At 40.3% G+C, this 15,717-nt stretch overlaps 2 protein-coding genes and 1 long non-coding RNA gene across 8 annotated transcripts in view; 2 read left to right on the top strand and 1 right to left on the bottom strand.

Annotated features, from left to right (window-relative positions):
* The window catches only part of LOC139038709 (uncharacterized), a 448,893-nt gene that overhangs the window by 406,192 nt on the left and 26,984 nt on the right, over positions 1–15,717 (top strand). The gene's annotated exons all lie outside the window — the stretch shown is intronic.
* CPSF2 (cleavage and polyadenylation specific factor 2) overlaps positions 1–15,717 on the top strand; it is a 46,414-nt gene that overhangs the window by 5,983 nt on the left and 24,714 nt on the right. The window contains exons 1-4 of one of the 5 annotated variants that reach the window (XM_020875966.2): positions 7,408–7,587; positions 8,373–8,491; positions 10,725–10,786; positions 15,287–15,468. In XM_020875966.2, the coding sequence (XP_020731625.1) occupies positions 15,320–15,468 (149 nt within the window). In that variant the 5' untranslated portion in view covers positions 7,408–7,587; positions 8,373–8,491; positions 10,725–10,786; positions 15,287–15,319. Of the gene's footprint in view, positions 1–7,407; positions 7,588–7,688; positions 8,171–8,372; positions 8,492–9,025; positions 9,048–10,724; positions 10,787–15,286; positions 15,469–15,717 lie in introns of those variants that run through there. The other 4 variants (XM_020875971.2, XM_020875973.2, XM_070477947.1 and 1 more) reach the window with 4 other exon arrangements.
* Positions 318–7,199, bottom strand: NDUFB1 (NADH:ubiquinone oxidoreductase subunit B1). Of its 2 annotated transcripts, none has more exons than XM_020875975.2 (3): positions 7,097–7,199; positions 1,379–1,523; positions 318–435 (listed from the first exon to the last, which is right to left on the bottom strand). In XM_020875975.2, exons 2-3 carry the CDS (start codon positions 1,513–1,515, stop codon positions 399–401), a joined length of 174 nt encoding a protein of 57 aa, XP_020731634.2. In that variant the 5' UTR covers positions 1,516–1,523; positions 7,097–7,199; the 3' UTR covers positions 318–398. The 2 variants fall into 2 exon arrangements, with proteins under 2 accessions (XP_020731634.2, XP_070334049.1); XM_070477948.1 differs by lacking the exon at positions 7,097–7,199 and adding an exon at positions 6,900–6,984.

Raw genomic sequence — 15,717 nt, 5'->3', positions numbered from 1 at the left:
ACTGCTAGGAAAGTCCTTGAATAGTGTCTTTTAAAGAGCAAAAGTTTTTAATTTTGATAAAGTATGTCTTGGTTTTAAAAACTGGCTCATGCTTTACACATATTTAAGAAATCTTTGCTAACCCCAAGGTAACTAAAATTTTTGCTTATTGATTTTTAGCAAATAAAATCCTACCATCTTTTTAGAGATCCTCTGAAGTACAAGGTTTGAAAAAAATTTCTCCAAAGTTGGGCTATGATTAGGTGACTATTTTTTAATCACTACGTGTTACTGAAATAGGAGAGATTATTTCAGCACACAAAGGATCACACTTTAAATTCTTCAGATTAAATAATGAGTGTTTTTATTTCTCTTATAATTTAAAAAAATGTGAACATTCTGTAATTCAGCTGTAGCCATTACTTCCAGGTGACTTCTTCATTAGGTTTCAATTCCCTGCATAGAAAGAAAAAAAAGGAGAAGCAAAAGTGTAAAGAAAACTTCTATGAAAGAATAAAAGGGAAAGTCAGGAGAATATGAATTTGGTGTTTTATATTGTATTAAACTGACACATTCAAAAATTTTTATTAGATTGAGAATATTCATTCTATTGTGATTTTAAACCTTTCACCACCTCTTCAATTTCATTTTTCCAGATTAAACAACTGTAATTTCTTTTTTTTTAACAACTGTAATTTCTCATTAGTCTATATGAAAGCAATTATCCTCTCAGTGAGTTCATTTAATGTTTTAGACTCTTTCTAGCTCATTTTATCTTTCTCGAAATCCCTAACTATGAGCCTCTTCTACACACCTCCTGTGGCTGCTGCTCGATTCTCTTGTCTGTGAGCTTCCTCCTTCCCAGCATCACAGCCAGTGGCAGATACCCTGCCATGCTAACTCTTAACTCTGCTGCCAAATAAGCCATCTCCAGAGACACAATGGGACAAGGCGGCTGCCAGTTGCTATTTGATCACCCAACCATCCTGCCTAAAGCTCTTGAGGAGTGTTGGCTGAGACCAGTGCCTCAAGCCATTAGTGCTGTTGATTTCAGCTACATCATGGACTAAGTAAGACAGTATATGATAATATATGTTAAAGCTGCATACAGAATAGGCTTTGATGAGATGGTATAAAACTGTTTCTACATTCAAATGTACCTTGAAATAAAAAACTTTCAAAGATCTGAAATAGCCTGTTCAGAAACTAAAGACTTGGTTACACTGCAAAAGTAACCATACTGCTTTATATAAGGGCTGAACAACAAACAAGACTACAAAATAGTATCACTAAATCCTTGGAGGAGTGGGAATTACCCCTTCTCTTTATTTTTGGCACAAAGGATATTAAGAATACTTCCAAAAACTGGCTGTTGGTTTAAAAAAATACAAAAACTAACCTTTTATATAACAGACTCTTGTTCCGGAAGGCAGTTAGCTTTTCATCATTCTTCCTGTCTAGATAATATCCAAAGACAAATCCCATAGGGACAAGTACATGTACCCAGTGGTCACGCACAACCTGAAGTAAGTTCATTATGAATGCTATATAAAAAAAAACAAACAAAAAAAACCCCCTGAAATATGGCCACTTTTGAAATATCTTTCAAATCATACCTGAAACAGGAAGATAGCTCTAAATATAAGAGATAGATCTTAAAAGCATAATAAGCCTCTTTAAAATTTGTCATCAGAATGTAGTATATTACTTAAAATCTACTTAATGAAGATTACATAGGTGACAATGATGAGTATGAAAATTACACTGCACTAAAGTCAATTTATTAATTATACTTCAAGTTCCACCAGTGATCTGATGTATCACAGGAATGGAGAGAGTATTAAAAAATTCTACCTGCAAAAGCTGAGTATTTTCACCCTCCTAGTACTGATTTAGAACTTTTTACACATGTAAAATATTTTTAGATATAGCATAGCTCACAATGTTAAAACTAATATAACAATAATATTGTCAGAAGCAGAATTCTTTAAAGCTATAATTATTGAAAACTATTTTTTAAAACTAATTTAGAAAGGAAATGAAAACATGAGAAATTTTTTTAAGAACCATACTGAATAATGTCACAGTAGATCTGACTATCAATTAAATGACTCTACAAAAGATATGGAGAGAAGGGAACTTACTCTTGTAGAATGACTACTAGGTACCACAGCCATCACACAGTCCAATATATAACATGAAAAATTATTACTCTTATTTTACAGATAAGAAAACAGTTTAAACCAAATAGGTATTACATATAAAGCTGGAATTCAAACACAGGTTCATACCAAAGGCCTAGATCTTTCTATTATATTGAAATGCCTCTCATAGAGACCCTTCCCCAAATTGACATTGACATTTATGGTACTTAAAGACTTATTAAGTTTTGAAGAGTTTCCAGGGCTTCCCTGGTGGTCTAGTAGTTAAGAATCTGCTTGCCAATGCAGGGTACACGGGTTCGATCTCTGGTTTGGGAAAATCCCACATGCTGCAGAGCGACTAAGCCTGTGTGCCTAACTACTGAGCCCATGTGTTGCAACTACTGAAGCCTGTGTGCCAAGAGCCTGTGCTCTGTAACGGGAAGCCACAAGGAGCAGCCTGTGTGCCGCAATGAAGAGGAGCCTCTGCTTGCACAACTAGAGAAGGCCCACATGCACAACAAAGACCCAGTTTAAAAAATAGTGTTTAAAAAGTTTCCAAAAGGCAGAAAAGGATGACGTCTTTATAGAACTATAAGTCATCACATGGAAAATGAATCTGCACTAATTCAATGGAAACACAGCTGAATCAATTTTCTGTAAAAATTTGGATCTAACGATGAAATACATATGTATGCACATGAATATATAATGAATAAATCCTATATAATGTCTGAGAAGACATGGCAACATCCCAGAAAGAGAATACATTACTGCTAATAAAAGGGCTTAGCTGTGTCTGGGAAGAAGCTGTTTCTAATCTTAGCACTCAACTGTGTTAGGATTATGTAGACTGGATTCCTGCCTCTCCTAAGAAACTGGTTATCACACACATTCTAATTATTTCTCAAAGTTTACTCACTAGAGGCACTGGGTTAGGAAACAGACACAAAGTTAAAAGTCACACAACTATTATACACTGCTTTCATAGAGTATAATATTACACACAGCAGATTCCAGTCTGAATATCAGAGATCTAGCAAACTATGATGTAAATAAATGAGATGTTTGAAATAAATTCCCCAGGTGGTTTGCTGCAAATCGTTCTTAGACATATAAATGTAAGCAACATTACCTTATTCCTAGAAGGCAGCGGTTTTTGTAGCATTGTACCTCCCCTAAGTAACATTATTTGCATTCAGATCTTTAAGACCTATCTATTTAATAAAACACTCAGGAACCTTTTGTGATTCTGATCAAGTTGGCCGCTTGTTTTTTATAAAGTTGAGCCAGTCAAGTATGGGAATAACAATGTGTGCCTTAACCAAATTATGTAACCTGGAAAGCACTAACCTACAAAATACTAGACAATATGTCTCTAGAGAAGTCCAGGGGTCATCTATTCTCCCACCAGTCATAAGTTTCTTGAGAGGTGTCAATTTTAACCCTCAGCACAGCTGACTGTTATTTAACCGTACCATAACTGACTGGACAGATATTAATTTGAGCAAACTCCAGGAGATAGTGGCTTCCCTTGTGGCTCAGATGGTAAAGAATTTGCCTATAGCATGAGAGACCTGGGTTCGATCCCTGGGTTGGGAAGATCTCCTGGAGAAGGTAAAGTGAAGAGGAGTTAAAGAGCCTCTTAATGAAAGTGAAAGAGGAGAGTGAAAAAGTTGGCTTAAAACTCAGCATTCAAAAAACTTAGATCATGGCCCTGGTCTCATCACTTCATGGCAAATAGATGGGGAAACAATGCCAACAGTGACAGACTTTATTTTTTTGGGCTCCAAAATCACTGCAAATGGTGACTGCAGCCATGAAATTAAAAGATGCTTGCTCCTTGGAAGAAAAGCTATGACAAACCTAGAGAGCATATTAAAAGGCAGAGACATTACTTTGCTGACAAAGGTCTAACAAAGCTATGATTTTCTAGCAGTCTTGTATGGCTGTGAGAGTTGGACCATAAAGAAGGCTGAACACCTAAGAATTGATACTTTTGAACTGTGGTGTTGGAGAAGACTCTTGAGAGTCCCTTGGACAGCAAGAAGATCCAACCAGTCAATCCTAAAGGAAATCAGTCCTGAATATTCAATGGAAGGACTGCTGCTGAAGCTGAAACTCCAATACTTTGGCCACCTGATGTGAAGAACTGACTAACTGGAAAAGAGCCTGATGCTGGGAAAGATTGAGGTGGGAGAAGGGGACAACAGAGGATCAGATGGTTGGACGGCATCACCAACTCAATGGACATGGGTTTGAGCAAGCTCCGAGAGTTGGTAATGGACAGGGAAGCCTGGTGGGTTGCAGTCCATGGCGTCACGAAGAGTCAGACACAACTAAGTGACTCAACAACCAGGAGATAGTGAAGGACAGGGAACCCTCGTGTGCTGCAGCCCAGGGGGTTGGAAAGAGTCAGATACGACTTAGCAACTGAACACCACCACAACACAACACTGAACCAATAAAAAAAGTAACTTCTGACTCTTGGTCCAAGACTTTAGCCCATGGCCAGCTGTGGGCTAATAAGCCATTACTGTTTGCACTCCCGTAACAGGGCCAGCAGGCTGTCTGTCTTTACTCTGACCAGAAAAGATGAACCTCACCTCATGGGCTCTTGCTTAATACAGGTTCTCAAAGAGACTCTACAGATAAGGCAGTGGGAGTGACAGATAAAAGGATTCTGTACATTTAGAACCCAGAGTGGGAGTCAATCACCATGATGGACTTCCCTGATAGCTCAGTTGGTAAAGAATCCACCTGCAATGTAGGAGACCCTGGTTTCATTCCTGGCTTGGGAAGATCCACTGGAGCAGGGATAGGCTACTCACTCTAGTATTCTTGGACTTCCCTTGTGGCTCAGCTGGTAAGAATCCATCTGCAATGAGGGAGACCTGAGTTTGATCCCTGGGTTGGGAAGACCCCTGGAGAAGGGAAAGGCTATCCACTCCAGTATTCTGGAGAATTCCATGGACTATAAAGTCTGTGGGGTTGAAGAGTCAGACATGATTGAGAGACTTTCACTTTCAACATGATGGAAGCGATTTCTATCCCCGAGAGATAAATGGCAAATCTTAGTCCCAGAGGCATTTCATATTACTATTGCATGGTCTACTACTTAATGGGCTTTGGGACCAGTGACAACTGAACATAAAATTTGTCCTGCATACGCCACTGCAAGTGGATGACCTGGAAAGACAAAGATTAATGAACATAAAAAGTGAGCTAGATGTTTGCTAGAAACCAACATAATTCTGTAAAGTAATTATCCTTCGTTAAAAAATAAACATTTTTTTAAAGAAAGTGAGCTAGAATGATCCCCTTGAGAAGGGATAGGAGGAGGAGTGTCGACAGGTTCATGGTCACAGACCCAAGACCATAAGATGGCTCTATTTGATGGACGGAGGGCAGCGAGCATCTGGGACAGTCTCTAATGAGACAAGTCTAGGTTTGGATGAAGAGTAACATTCACATGGGTGCCCTGAAGGGCAATGTACATATTATTAGTGTCTTCTTTATATGAAGACTCTCAAGAAAAATTTTGCTTCTACTTCAGAACTGAGAGTAGCTATGGTATTCCTGGAAAAAAAAAAAAAAAAAATGGTTTTTATCTTCTGAACTTGGGGAATTGAGTAACTGATCATGTACCCTCTGATACCAAAATGATCCAAAATTTTCTCCCTACTTTTAGAAAGAGCTGACTCTTAAAGCACTCTCTGTCAGGCATGGTTCTTAACTGCTTTTCCTAATTTCCAATTCATGTAATCCTTACATTACTATACATGTATTAACTAATGCCATGACCCCAGTGAAGCCAAGATCCTTTTTTCAGATGAGGAAATCCAGGGACAATCAAGCTGTCTAAGGTCACAGAAGCAGTAAGTGCCAGAACTGGGATTAATACCCGGGCAGTCTGGCTCCTTGGTCCATGCTCTTTATTCATGCTTTTCTGTCTTTTACAGTAAGTATAAAGGTCAGCATGTATATTAATCTTACTCTTAGCTTTATCTCATTTTTCCTACTGAAAGCATAACTTGAGATATTACAAGTTTCATTCCAGACCACTGCAATAAAGCGAATAGAGAGATAAAGTGAGTCACGAGAATTTTTTGGTTTCCCAGTGCATATAAAAGGTTGCCACCCACCTTCAGTTTGTAAAAAGTGCATTATCTGTGCAGCACGATAAAACATTTGCCTTATTACCTTTCCTTCAACCCAGTTTTTCCCGCTTAACATCTATAAAGAAAATTGTATATGGTGTGACTTTTGTGAGTCCTCCTAAATTCACACCGGAAAAACATAGATGGTTAGACATTAGTCCTTACAGTAATTTATGTGTATTGATCCAAAGTGTCGACTTAACATATAAAAAAATCAGTTCTGGATGCAAGGAGAAACTGAACTCTTTGAGGTCCGGAACCTCGATTGAATGACATTTACACTCTAGAAATGAAAAACAAATATTACTTAGTGTGTACTTTGGGGCTTGGCGGCTCAGGAGGGTTTAAGACTTTAAAGAGAGTAAGGTTAGTTTCCAATCCTGAAGAACGAGGAAGACAGAACTCTGAAACTTGGGCGAATCGGAAATGCTCGCGGAGAGGCTGCCCCTTCCAGGCTGTCTATGTAGCCAGGGAGCTGTGATCCCTCAGTCTGGGAGCTTTGATTCCGGCCGGTTTCCCCTCCGGTCCCATAACACCTAAAGATGTTTTCCAGTTAGGACAACCTCAGAATACCCTTTCCCAAAAGCGCCAGGCGGGAAGCAAGAGCGCAGCCGCCCACCTGAAAGTCGGCTCGTTTCCTCTCTCGGTCTCCTTCGCCCAGAAACCTCAGGAAGCCGTTCCGGCCCCGAGGAGGCCCAGACCAGCCCAACGGCGGTGCACACGCCGCCGCCGCCGCGCGCTTTCCTAGAGGTGCCCCCTCCCCGCCTGCACAACGGCGAGTCTCCCCGCTTCGACCGCCCTGAACCCCAGACCCACCTGCGGCCTCGGAGCCAACAACGACCCCACGATAAAGGACAGCGGAGAGAGCAGCCACTCGCGCCGGCGGAAGCTGCGGCCTCGGGACCCACCATTAGCCGCGTCCGGTCCATGAGAGGGTGGCTCCGGGAAATCATACCTCTTCTTCCCTTGACTGCTCGACTCTTTTCATATTTAATTTTAGCTTCAACACGTTAGAAATCCTTGAGAAGTGAAACTTCGGCCCCAGGTGACGAGACTCGGTGTAAGCACCACACACTTCTTTCAGTTTTGTCCCCCCCCTCCCGACCCCCGAAGATGGTATCACCCTGTGTCTCCCCGCCTCCGCGGGGTCGCCTTCGGTTTCAAAATGGCGGCGGCCATTGAGGGGCTTCTCCTGGCTGATCGTCACCGGCGCTGCTGAACCAACGTCAACTTTTCTCGCTCTTGAACGTGGATTCGATTAGGGGGTTGGGAAGGGCAGTGGACCGCGTTGGGGGAGGACTGACGAGGCAAGTGGGGGCGGAAGAAAGCTGTGCGCCTTTGGATGGGGGAGGGGGCGTCTCGGTCCTCGGGGAGAGCTGGGCTCCGACTCCGCCTGGGTCTCCGCGCGGGGACGTGCCCCCCAGGGCTTCGGGTGCGACTGTCTCGGTCGTCCCTGGCGGAAGTACTCAGCGAGGGAAAGACAGTGACTTCTCCATGGATCCAAAGCTCCCGGTCTTTCGTGGCAGTTCCTACGATTCACTCCCAAGCTCTTCTTCCCTCCTTTCTGCCATTTTCCGCCTCCCTTTCAGTCTCTCGATGCTGGAGGAGTTAATCCGACGCCAGCTTCGGTTCCTTAGCCTTTTGGCTAACTTGTTCTCGGCCCCCTTCCTCTGGGTCTTCCCGTCATCTCGTACTGAGAGACCACGAGGCTACTGGGCACAAAACAGGCGTTGTTTTTAGTTAATCGACTCCAGAAACCTTGAAGACATTACCATGCTTTTGAAAAACAATCTCGGCAACCCACCTCCCGGGCCCTCCCTCGACCCCCGCATCGCCTTTGCGCGCTTCCAGCATCATCACTCTATATACATGCTCAACGGTAAACAGGAGGTCAGAATAATTTTAACTCCGGCGGGTCTGGCTTCCTGTGACCAGGCGAACGTGCGTTATCAATTGCCCGTGCTCAGATTTTTTTTTTTTTTTTTAAGAACCTTAGAGCCTTTTATGAAACTAGTGCTCTCCCGGAACTGATCAAGAGGAGACTTTTCTCACTCGAGCTCCAGAGCTAACCCAGACTCTCGTTTTCCCTTAGATTTTGCATGGTTCCCCGTAGTTGTCATCAGCATATGCAGCCCTGATTGAGAACGAGTGGCTGTGACAGATAATTGAGGTGAAATGGTCAGCAATCCTCGCTCAGAAGGAATTTATATGGTGAGGATTCATTCCGTTCAGTACATATTTGTGTTGCTTTGAGCCCTGTGCTTGACACTGGAGATAAAAAAGATTCGTTTTACTCTTCCCCCATTCATTTAACATCCATTCAACATATATTCTTTGTGCCCACTTGTGTTAACTAAAAATGAAAAACATCGCCTGGAGACACCAAAGTAGCTTTAAAAAGGAGTAAATATTTGAACTGGGTCATTAAGAGTCAAAAGGAAAGTACTAAGATCAGGAAAAGGTCGTCCCTGGATACAGTACAGAGATGCAAAGACTGGAGAACTTTTGGCTTGCTTTACTTTTGGAGAGCAGGAGAAAGCAGGCTTGAGCATGCAGTGCGAGGGTGGTTGATGAAGCAAGAGGGAGATTAAGGTAAACTTGTGAAGGACCTTGCTTTCCAAGGAAGCTGTTCAGACCTAGTAGTTAGCTGGAAATCACAAGAAAGGGGCGCAAGGATATTTGTTTTTTAGGATGGTCTGTCTGATTGCTTTGTGGAGAATCAACTTGGAACAGAAAAACTAGATGAGAGGAAATTACAGTCATTCAGGTAAGGTAATGGGTGCCTCCACTGAGGCGGGAGAGTCAAGGATGTCAGAGAGACTTCTGAAATGTCAAATAGGGTTTAACTGATGGCAGCCAATTTGGTGGTCAGAGGGTGACTTAATTTTTAGTCTGGGAGATTAAGTGGTTGGTGATGCCATTAAAATCAAGTCTAAGACGTGAATGTGAAAATAGTATGATGCTAGCTTGCACTTTAGGAGTGGCAAAGCGCAGTCCAAAGCATTGATTTTAGAGTCTAGACTTGGGCTATTATAGTAGCCACTAGCTACCTGTAGCTGTTGTGCACTTGAAATTGTTGTTGGTTTGAATTGAGATGTGTTGTAATCATAAAATACAATGATTTAGTACCAAAACTCATTAATGTCTTAATAGTGATTACATGTTGAAATGATAATATTTTGGAAATATTGGGTTAAGTAAAAGAAAATTAATTTCACCTGTAAAACTTCAGTGTGACTGAAAAAATTTTAATTATGTTTGTGGCTTGCGTGATATTTCTGTTGGACAGAGCTGTTCTAGTCTAGACTAATGATACAGGGATTAGTGAGGATGTTAGATTTGAGCTGGGCCTTAAGGTGATAGTAGTGGTGATCTCAGGGCAGCTTGCTGGCGCCCTCCGTTGCCTACTAAGGCATTCAGGTTTTGTTTTTTTAAACAGAAGCCTTCAGAGATTTTTTCAGCCAGGGATCATATTCAGGGGTGTTTTGGAAGATTAATCCTGCAGTAAATTTTGTGTTGAGATGAAGGAAGGAAAGGCTGCAGGCCAAGAGAAACTCTGAGGTAGTGAGACCCTGTGTAAGGTAAGGGTGCTTGCAATATGAATGGAAGAAAATAATAAATGTACAAAAGCATTCTAAGCGGGAAATAATCAGGAGTTGCTAACAGTCTAATAGCCCAAGAAGTAAAGGAAGGAGTCCAACATGTTGAATTTCAAGTCTTGGTTACTTAAATAACAACTAGTGAATTCTATGTCAGAGTTATAAGGTACATGTGGGGCTAAAGAAAGTTAGTCTCAAAATAAAACCAGTAAGTTTGAAAGGAGGAAGTGGGCTGCTAAATTCTCTCTTTTTTTAATCTCCCTGTATTCTCTTATCTTCTTTATCTAATCAGTCATGTATACCAGCTAGTTTTTTAAAATACACCGAACTACCTGTATCGTGACATCTTACTTGATAATTGACCTTAAAATGTCTCTGTTGCCTATTCTCTGTTTAGCAATTATAATTAGGTCCAAAGTTTCCAAGGCCTTTCATTAGCTGACCTTTTTCTGTTCATTAAGACGTTTTCATTTTTTTGCTTTCATGAAATTGTGCCAGGCTAGTATTGTTACTGGTACTCTAATAAGTTTTTATTTTGGCTTTTAATCATGTTTTTCTCTTGTTTTGAATACCTTTTCTCTTTATCTCTTTTTACCCATGGCCTACCAGTCCTTAATGAATAATTTAAGATCCCACCTCTTTTATGATTCTCAATAACATAAATTAATGTCAGTTTTAAAAATCTTATTTCCAAGATTTTTTTTTTTATAGGACCATATAGTATTCTACTTGCTGCTGTTCACTATCTTTACCTTAGGATAAGACATGAAGTTAAACACAAAAATTAAAAACAGATGTAAATCATTATACCACATTCATGAGACTCTTATTTCTTTATTTTTTAGATATGTAAAGAAGTCTTCCTTTGAATTCATGGTGTTTCATCCCAAATACAACTGAGATACCGGTAAGTAAAGAGTGTCTAATAAAGATACAGCTTTATTGTATTATAAGCAATTATAATAAAAATATCTTTTCATCTGTTGCAATCTGGGTTCGTCTGCAAAAGTTATAAATGAGCTCATTCAGTTCTATCTGTAAGACGCTTTGTATTTTCATGTCATAATCTAAATAAAGAAAGTGGGAGAGTAAAGTAGATTTAAGTTGGAAAAGAATTTCTCTTAGGCCACTATTATAATTGTGGTACATGGAGCTTTTTGACAGGGAGATCCAAGTCCTATTTTAAACTGTATAAACACGTTTCTTCAAATAGAGAATTAGTATCTGTGTAGTTCTCATCCCTTAAAAATAGGAACAGACTAAGTCAATGTATTTTTAATTTCAGTTTATTTGTTTTAGCAACAGTGATTATTAAACATCCACTGTATAAGACGTGCTCATATAGTAAGGATACAAACATAGATCAAACCTGGTCCTGCACCCAGAGAGCTCTCCCAAACCAAAGAAAGTACATGTAAATAGGTAGCAGTTCAGTTCAGTTCAGTTGCTCAGTCGTGTCCGACTCTTGGCGATCCCATGGATTCCAGTATGCCTGGCTTCCCTGTCCATCACCAACTCCCAGAGCTTACTCAAACTCATGTCCACTGAGTCAGTGATAACATCCAACCATCTCATCCTCTGTTACCCCCAGTTTCCCCCTCAGTCAGTCTCTCCCACCGGGAAGCTTCCATAAGCCTCTTTTCCTTCTCCATCAGGGGGCAGAGAGAATGAAAACCACAATCACAGACAACTAACCAGTCTGATCACATGGACCACAGCCTTATCTAACTCAATGAAACTATGAGCCATGCCGTGTAGGGCCACCCAAGATGGACGGGTCATGGTGGAGAGTTCTGACAAAACGTGGTCCACTGGAGAAGGGAATGGCAAACCACTTCAGTATTCTTGCCTTGAGAACCCCTTGAACAGTATGAAAAGGTAGCTGTTAATGCTTTGGAAATAGCACTAAGCTCATTTAAGACTAGCCATCTTCATTTATTCATTTAAGAAGCACTTATTGACCACCAATGTGTTAGGCACTGTAGGGGTGCTAGAATATAATCAGAAGAGACAAAAGTCTCTTCTTTCATAGAGTCCTTATTCTGGTGTAGGGGTTAAAAGGAGATAAGGGGTTGGACAAAGTGATCAAATAAGCAGCAAGTACAGGTGGATACTATGTATTTTGAAGAAAATAGAAGGAAAATACACACTATAGGATGTAACTTAGGTGGGGTGGACTTTAGGATGGTTAGAAAATGTCTCTGAAAGAGAATTTGAGGTAGGGAAAACAATAACTCACACTAGTTAGAGATCTTGGTGACAGTGGAGATAGAAGGAAATATATGAGAAATTATTATAATTGAGAAATTGAATAGAGGTAAAAAGGAAGGATTTACTGATGGGTTAGATGTGAAAAACAAGTAAAAGATCAAGGATGATGCCATCAGAGACCAGATGATCTTAAAGCTGGAGGACTGTAAGATTACCTCGAGAGAAAAGAGAAAGTCCTGCAGAAAAGCACTGCCTCATATAGAGGTTGGGGGAGAAGAAGAAATTAATTGAGGAGAGTGAGGAATGGCCAGTTAGATATAAGGAAAATCAGGAGATGGTTGACCCAGATGATCAGAGGAAGGTGTTTCTGGGAAGATGGAGCTATTAATTTCATTGAATGCTGCTACGACTTCCAGTAAGTTGGGACCACAGAAATGTCCACTGGCTTCAGTTGTATAGAGCTTTGTCAGTGACCTTCATGAAAACTCTTCTAGTGATATGGTGAAGAAAGACGTCAGATTCAGTGGTTTGAATGGGAGATGAGAAAGTAGAGACATGTCTGTGGACAAATAATTCTGAGAAATTTTGCTGTGAAAGGAGAGCGTGGAAGTGATAAAGCAGTTGCAGGGGACTGTAGGATTGAGAGAGGGTTCTTTTAAGATGGGAAATTCTAGAGTATCTTTGTATGCTAACGGGAATGGTACATTGGTGATCCATTGATGACGCAGGAGAAAGAGGGATGACTGGAGAAGTTGTGTAGAAGATAAACAGGAGTGGAATTCAGAGCACACACACAGGATTTGTTCTGTGTGATGGGAGACACAACAGCGTTCGTACAGATAGGTTAATGTAGTAGCTATGGTATTTGGAAAATGTGGAGTTACTGTCTGATTACTTTTGTCTTCTGATTGAGGAATGAGGTGAGATTATCAACAGAGTAGGGTGGAGGGAAGGGTGTGTGATGCTTGAGCAGAGAAGAGATGTGAAATGGTGGTCTCAGATGGAAAGTCAACCTACTAAGAAAAATCGGATTGGTAGGTAGGACATAGTGCCTGTTTGAGATCTTTGACCATGAATTTAAAGAGCAAATAGCATAGTTGTGTGATTGGTTTTTTGCCCCACTCTGGCAGCACTGAGCTGCTTGAAAAGACAAGGTACATGATTGGAGTTAGTGAAGGTTAGGATTTTGCCAGACTTGTACAAAGAAGGACTGGAGCTGCAAAACACTTGAGTATTTGCAAAATAATCATGATGGCTTGTGGATCCATATAACATGAGTGGAGACAGGAGGTGGTCATGGACAGTGAAAAAGTAGTCAGTGAATTAGAGATGATACAGTGAGGCTGAGGGGTTTTTGCAGTGGGAATTCTAGAGTAGTGAAGGTGGGAGTGAGACGGGGAGATAGTTGAAGGTGAAATTTTGAAAGTGCTGCAGCTTATTGGTCATAAGGTCATGGTTGTGACTGTGGTGCCAGGTGGCTGAAGTGAAATGAAGATTATTGGAGTTGAGAAAGTCAAGGAGAGAAGAGGTCAGTAATGAAGCTACTCAGAGGAAGACTGTCAGGAACTAAAGTCCTCCATTAATGAGGAAGGACAGGAAAGGCTCACAGCGAGCTGGCTGGGCAGCATGAGTTCAGCGGGACTAGAATGTTTCCAGGAGGAAGGAGAAGACGTGGGCTGGAGGCTGCAGTGATGAATAGGGAGCACATGCTTCCTGCGTCTGAGGTTAGGGAATACAGGAGAAAAAAGGCCTCTTGAGAAGGCTGGAAGAGAAACAGTATCATTTGAGAAGAGCTAGGTTTCTGTGATGATTTGCAGATGAGGAAAACCTTCAGAGAAGAGGGTGAAATTCTCAGTGAGTATAATGGTTCCAGAGGGAATACCAAAAGGATTTGGAAGGCAGAAGAGGTAGTGAATTGGTCCCAGAAGGTGGACGTCAGTAATGATGGACAACCTCAGAGTCTTGGGTCTTTGGCTGTGACTGAAATAAACAGGGATGGGAGATGTGGTGACAGTCTGTTAAGAAAGCTGGGCAGTTTACCTTAATTTGTTGATGTGACCTTGGGCAGATGTTGAAGGATCATCAGATGTGCAATGACCTTCTCTCTCTTTTTTTCACATAATAATAATTTTAATAATAGATGCTATAGAGTAACATTAACAGTAATGAAAAGGCGCATTAATTAGAGGGAGGTCTAATAACTTAGAAAACTTTTGAATTTTCCAATGTCCCCTTTTCTTCTAAGCACTCTAAGGATAAATAACTGTGAATGAATAATTCTCTTACTTTCATAGTTACCCAGAAAAGGCAGATTTATTTTAAGAACCTAAGACCTGAAATCTTGCTGTGGAGTTGTGCTTTGCATATGAATGTTTTTAACATCTATATAGTAGCGCACAATTCTAGGTCCTAAATCCCAATAGATGGTTCATGTTGGATCTTCTTGAAGTATGTAGTAAGTATCCCAACTGTATTCCATCGGATATGTTTTGAACACCTACTCTGTGTCAGATTCTCTTCAGGAAGTGCAAACTATAAGGCACTACAATTGTTTTCAGTTGCTCACATTCTGGTGCAAGGCTTCTTAACAAAATTCCCTGAAAAATATGTAAATTGCTACATGTACATGGACTGTTTTGTTTTCTTAAGGACTGAGGGGAGCAGGAAAGATCCATAGCTTTTTATCACATTGTCAAGTGGTCCTTTATTTAAGGACCACTGGTTTAGTGGTAGAAGACGACACATAAACTAATAACAGTGTAATGCAATGAAATCACTGCTGTCTCAGAACAAAATAAAGGAGGAGCAGATTCACCTTGAAGAATAAGTTCACTAGTACACTACATTTATTTATTGAGAAACTTGGTAGTCTCCATTCTAGGTAATTTATACATTATTTGAAATCTTCCAACATCCTTTTAATATATATATTAATATTAATATTTTATAGGATACATAAGTGAGGGGAAATTTAACTAGCAAGCTCAGAACCATATAAGCATATATTCAAATACAGGTCAGTCTGATTCCAAAATCTACTACTTTTCATCAAACCACATTGAGGGGGCCACTGAAGAACTCTATAAACAGGAGGGTGTAAGATTATGTTTGTACCTTCACACTTAGCAGTGGTGGAAATAGGTCTTTAAAATGACTGTGCTTTTATGTTTAACTATGTTTTTATTTCTGTTGAAAGAACCTTTTGGATTGTTGTTATTGGACTGAAAAAATGACATCTATTATCAAATTAACCACCCTTTCTGGGGTCCAAGAAGAATCTGCTCTTTGCTATCTTCTCCAAGTCGACGAGTTTAGATTTTTATTGGACTGTGGCTGGGATGAGCACTTTTCTATGGATATTATAGATTCCCTGAGGAAGTAAGTTACTGTTAATATTTCTACACTTTTAGAAAATCAACTTTTCTATGTTGTGATGCTATTTTGATATTACACAATGTTTGCTGTTTTGCTCTAATTTAGTTGATAGTAAAACAATTTTATTTAAACTGAAGAACCAAATAATGACTTTTTATTTGCGTAGTTTTGATCGACTTGTAAACTGTGTTTATTGAAAGTCAGCAAAATCTTAAGTTAATTGTTACTTGATCAATGGATCTCAGTAGAAAT

This window comes from Odocoileus virginianus, chromosome 16 (genome assembly GCF_023699985.2).
Source record: "Odocoileus virginianus isolate 20LAN1187 ecotype Illinois chromosome 16, Ovbor_1.2, whole genome shotgun sequence".
In the NCBI taxonomy this organism is placed as follows: domain Eukaryota; kingdom Metazoa; phylum Chordata; class Mammalia; order Artiodactyla; family Cervidae; genus Odocoileus; species Odocoileus virginianus.
Note: the sequence above shows the minus strand (reverse complement) of the source record. Positions and strands in the feature narration are given on the sequence as shown.

Bases quoted from the DNA above. Each gene is read 5' to 3' on its own strand.
- NDUFB1 (XM_020875975.2), bottom strand. From the start codon at position 1,515: ATGAACTTACTTCAGGTTGTGCGTGACCACTGGGTACATGTACTTGTC. The intron at 436-1,378 runs GTTAGTTTTTGT...CTTTCTATGCAG, and splicing joins AAGAGTCTGTTATATAAAAG to GGAATTGAAACCTAATGAAG.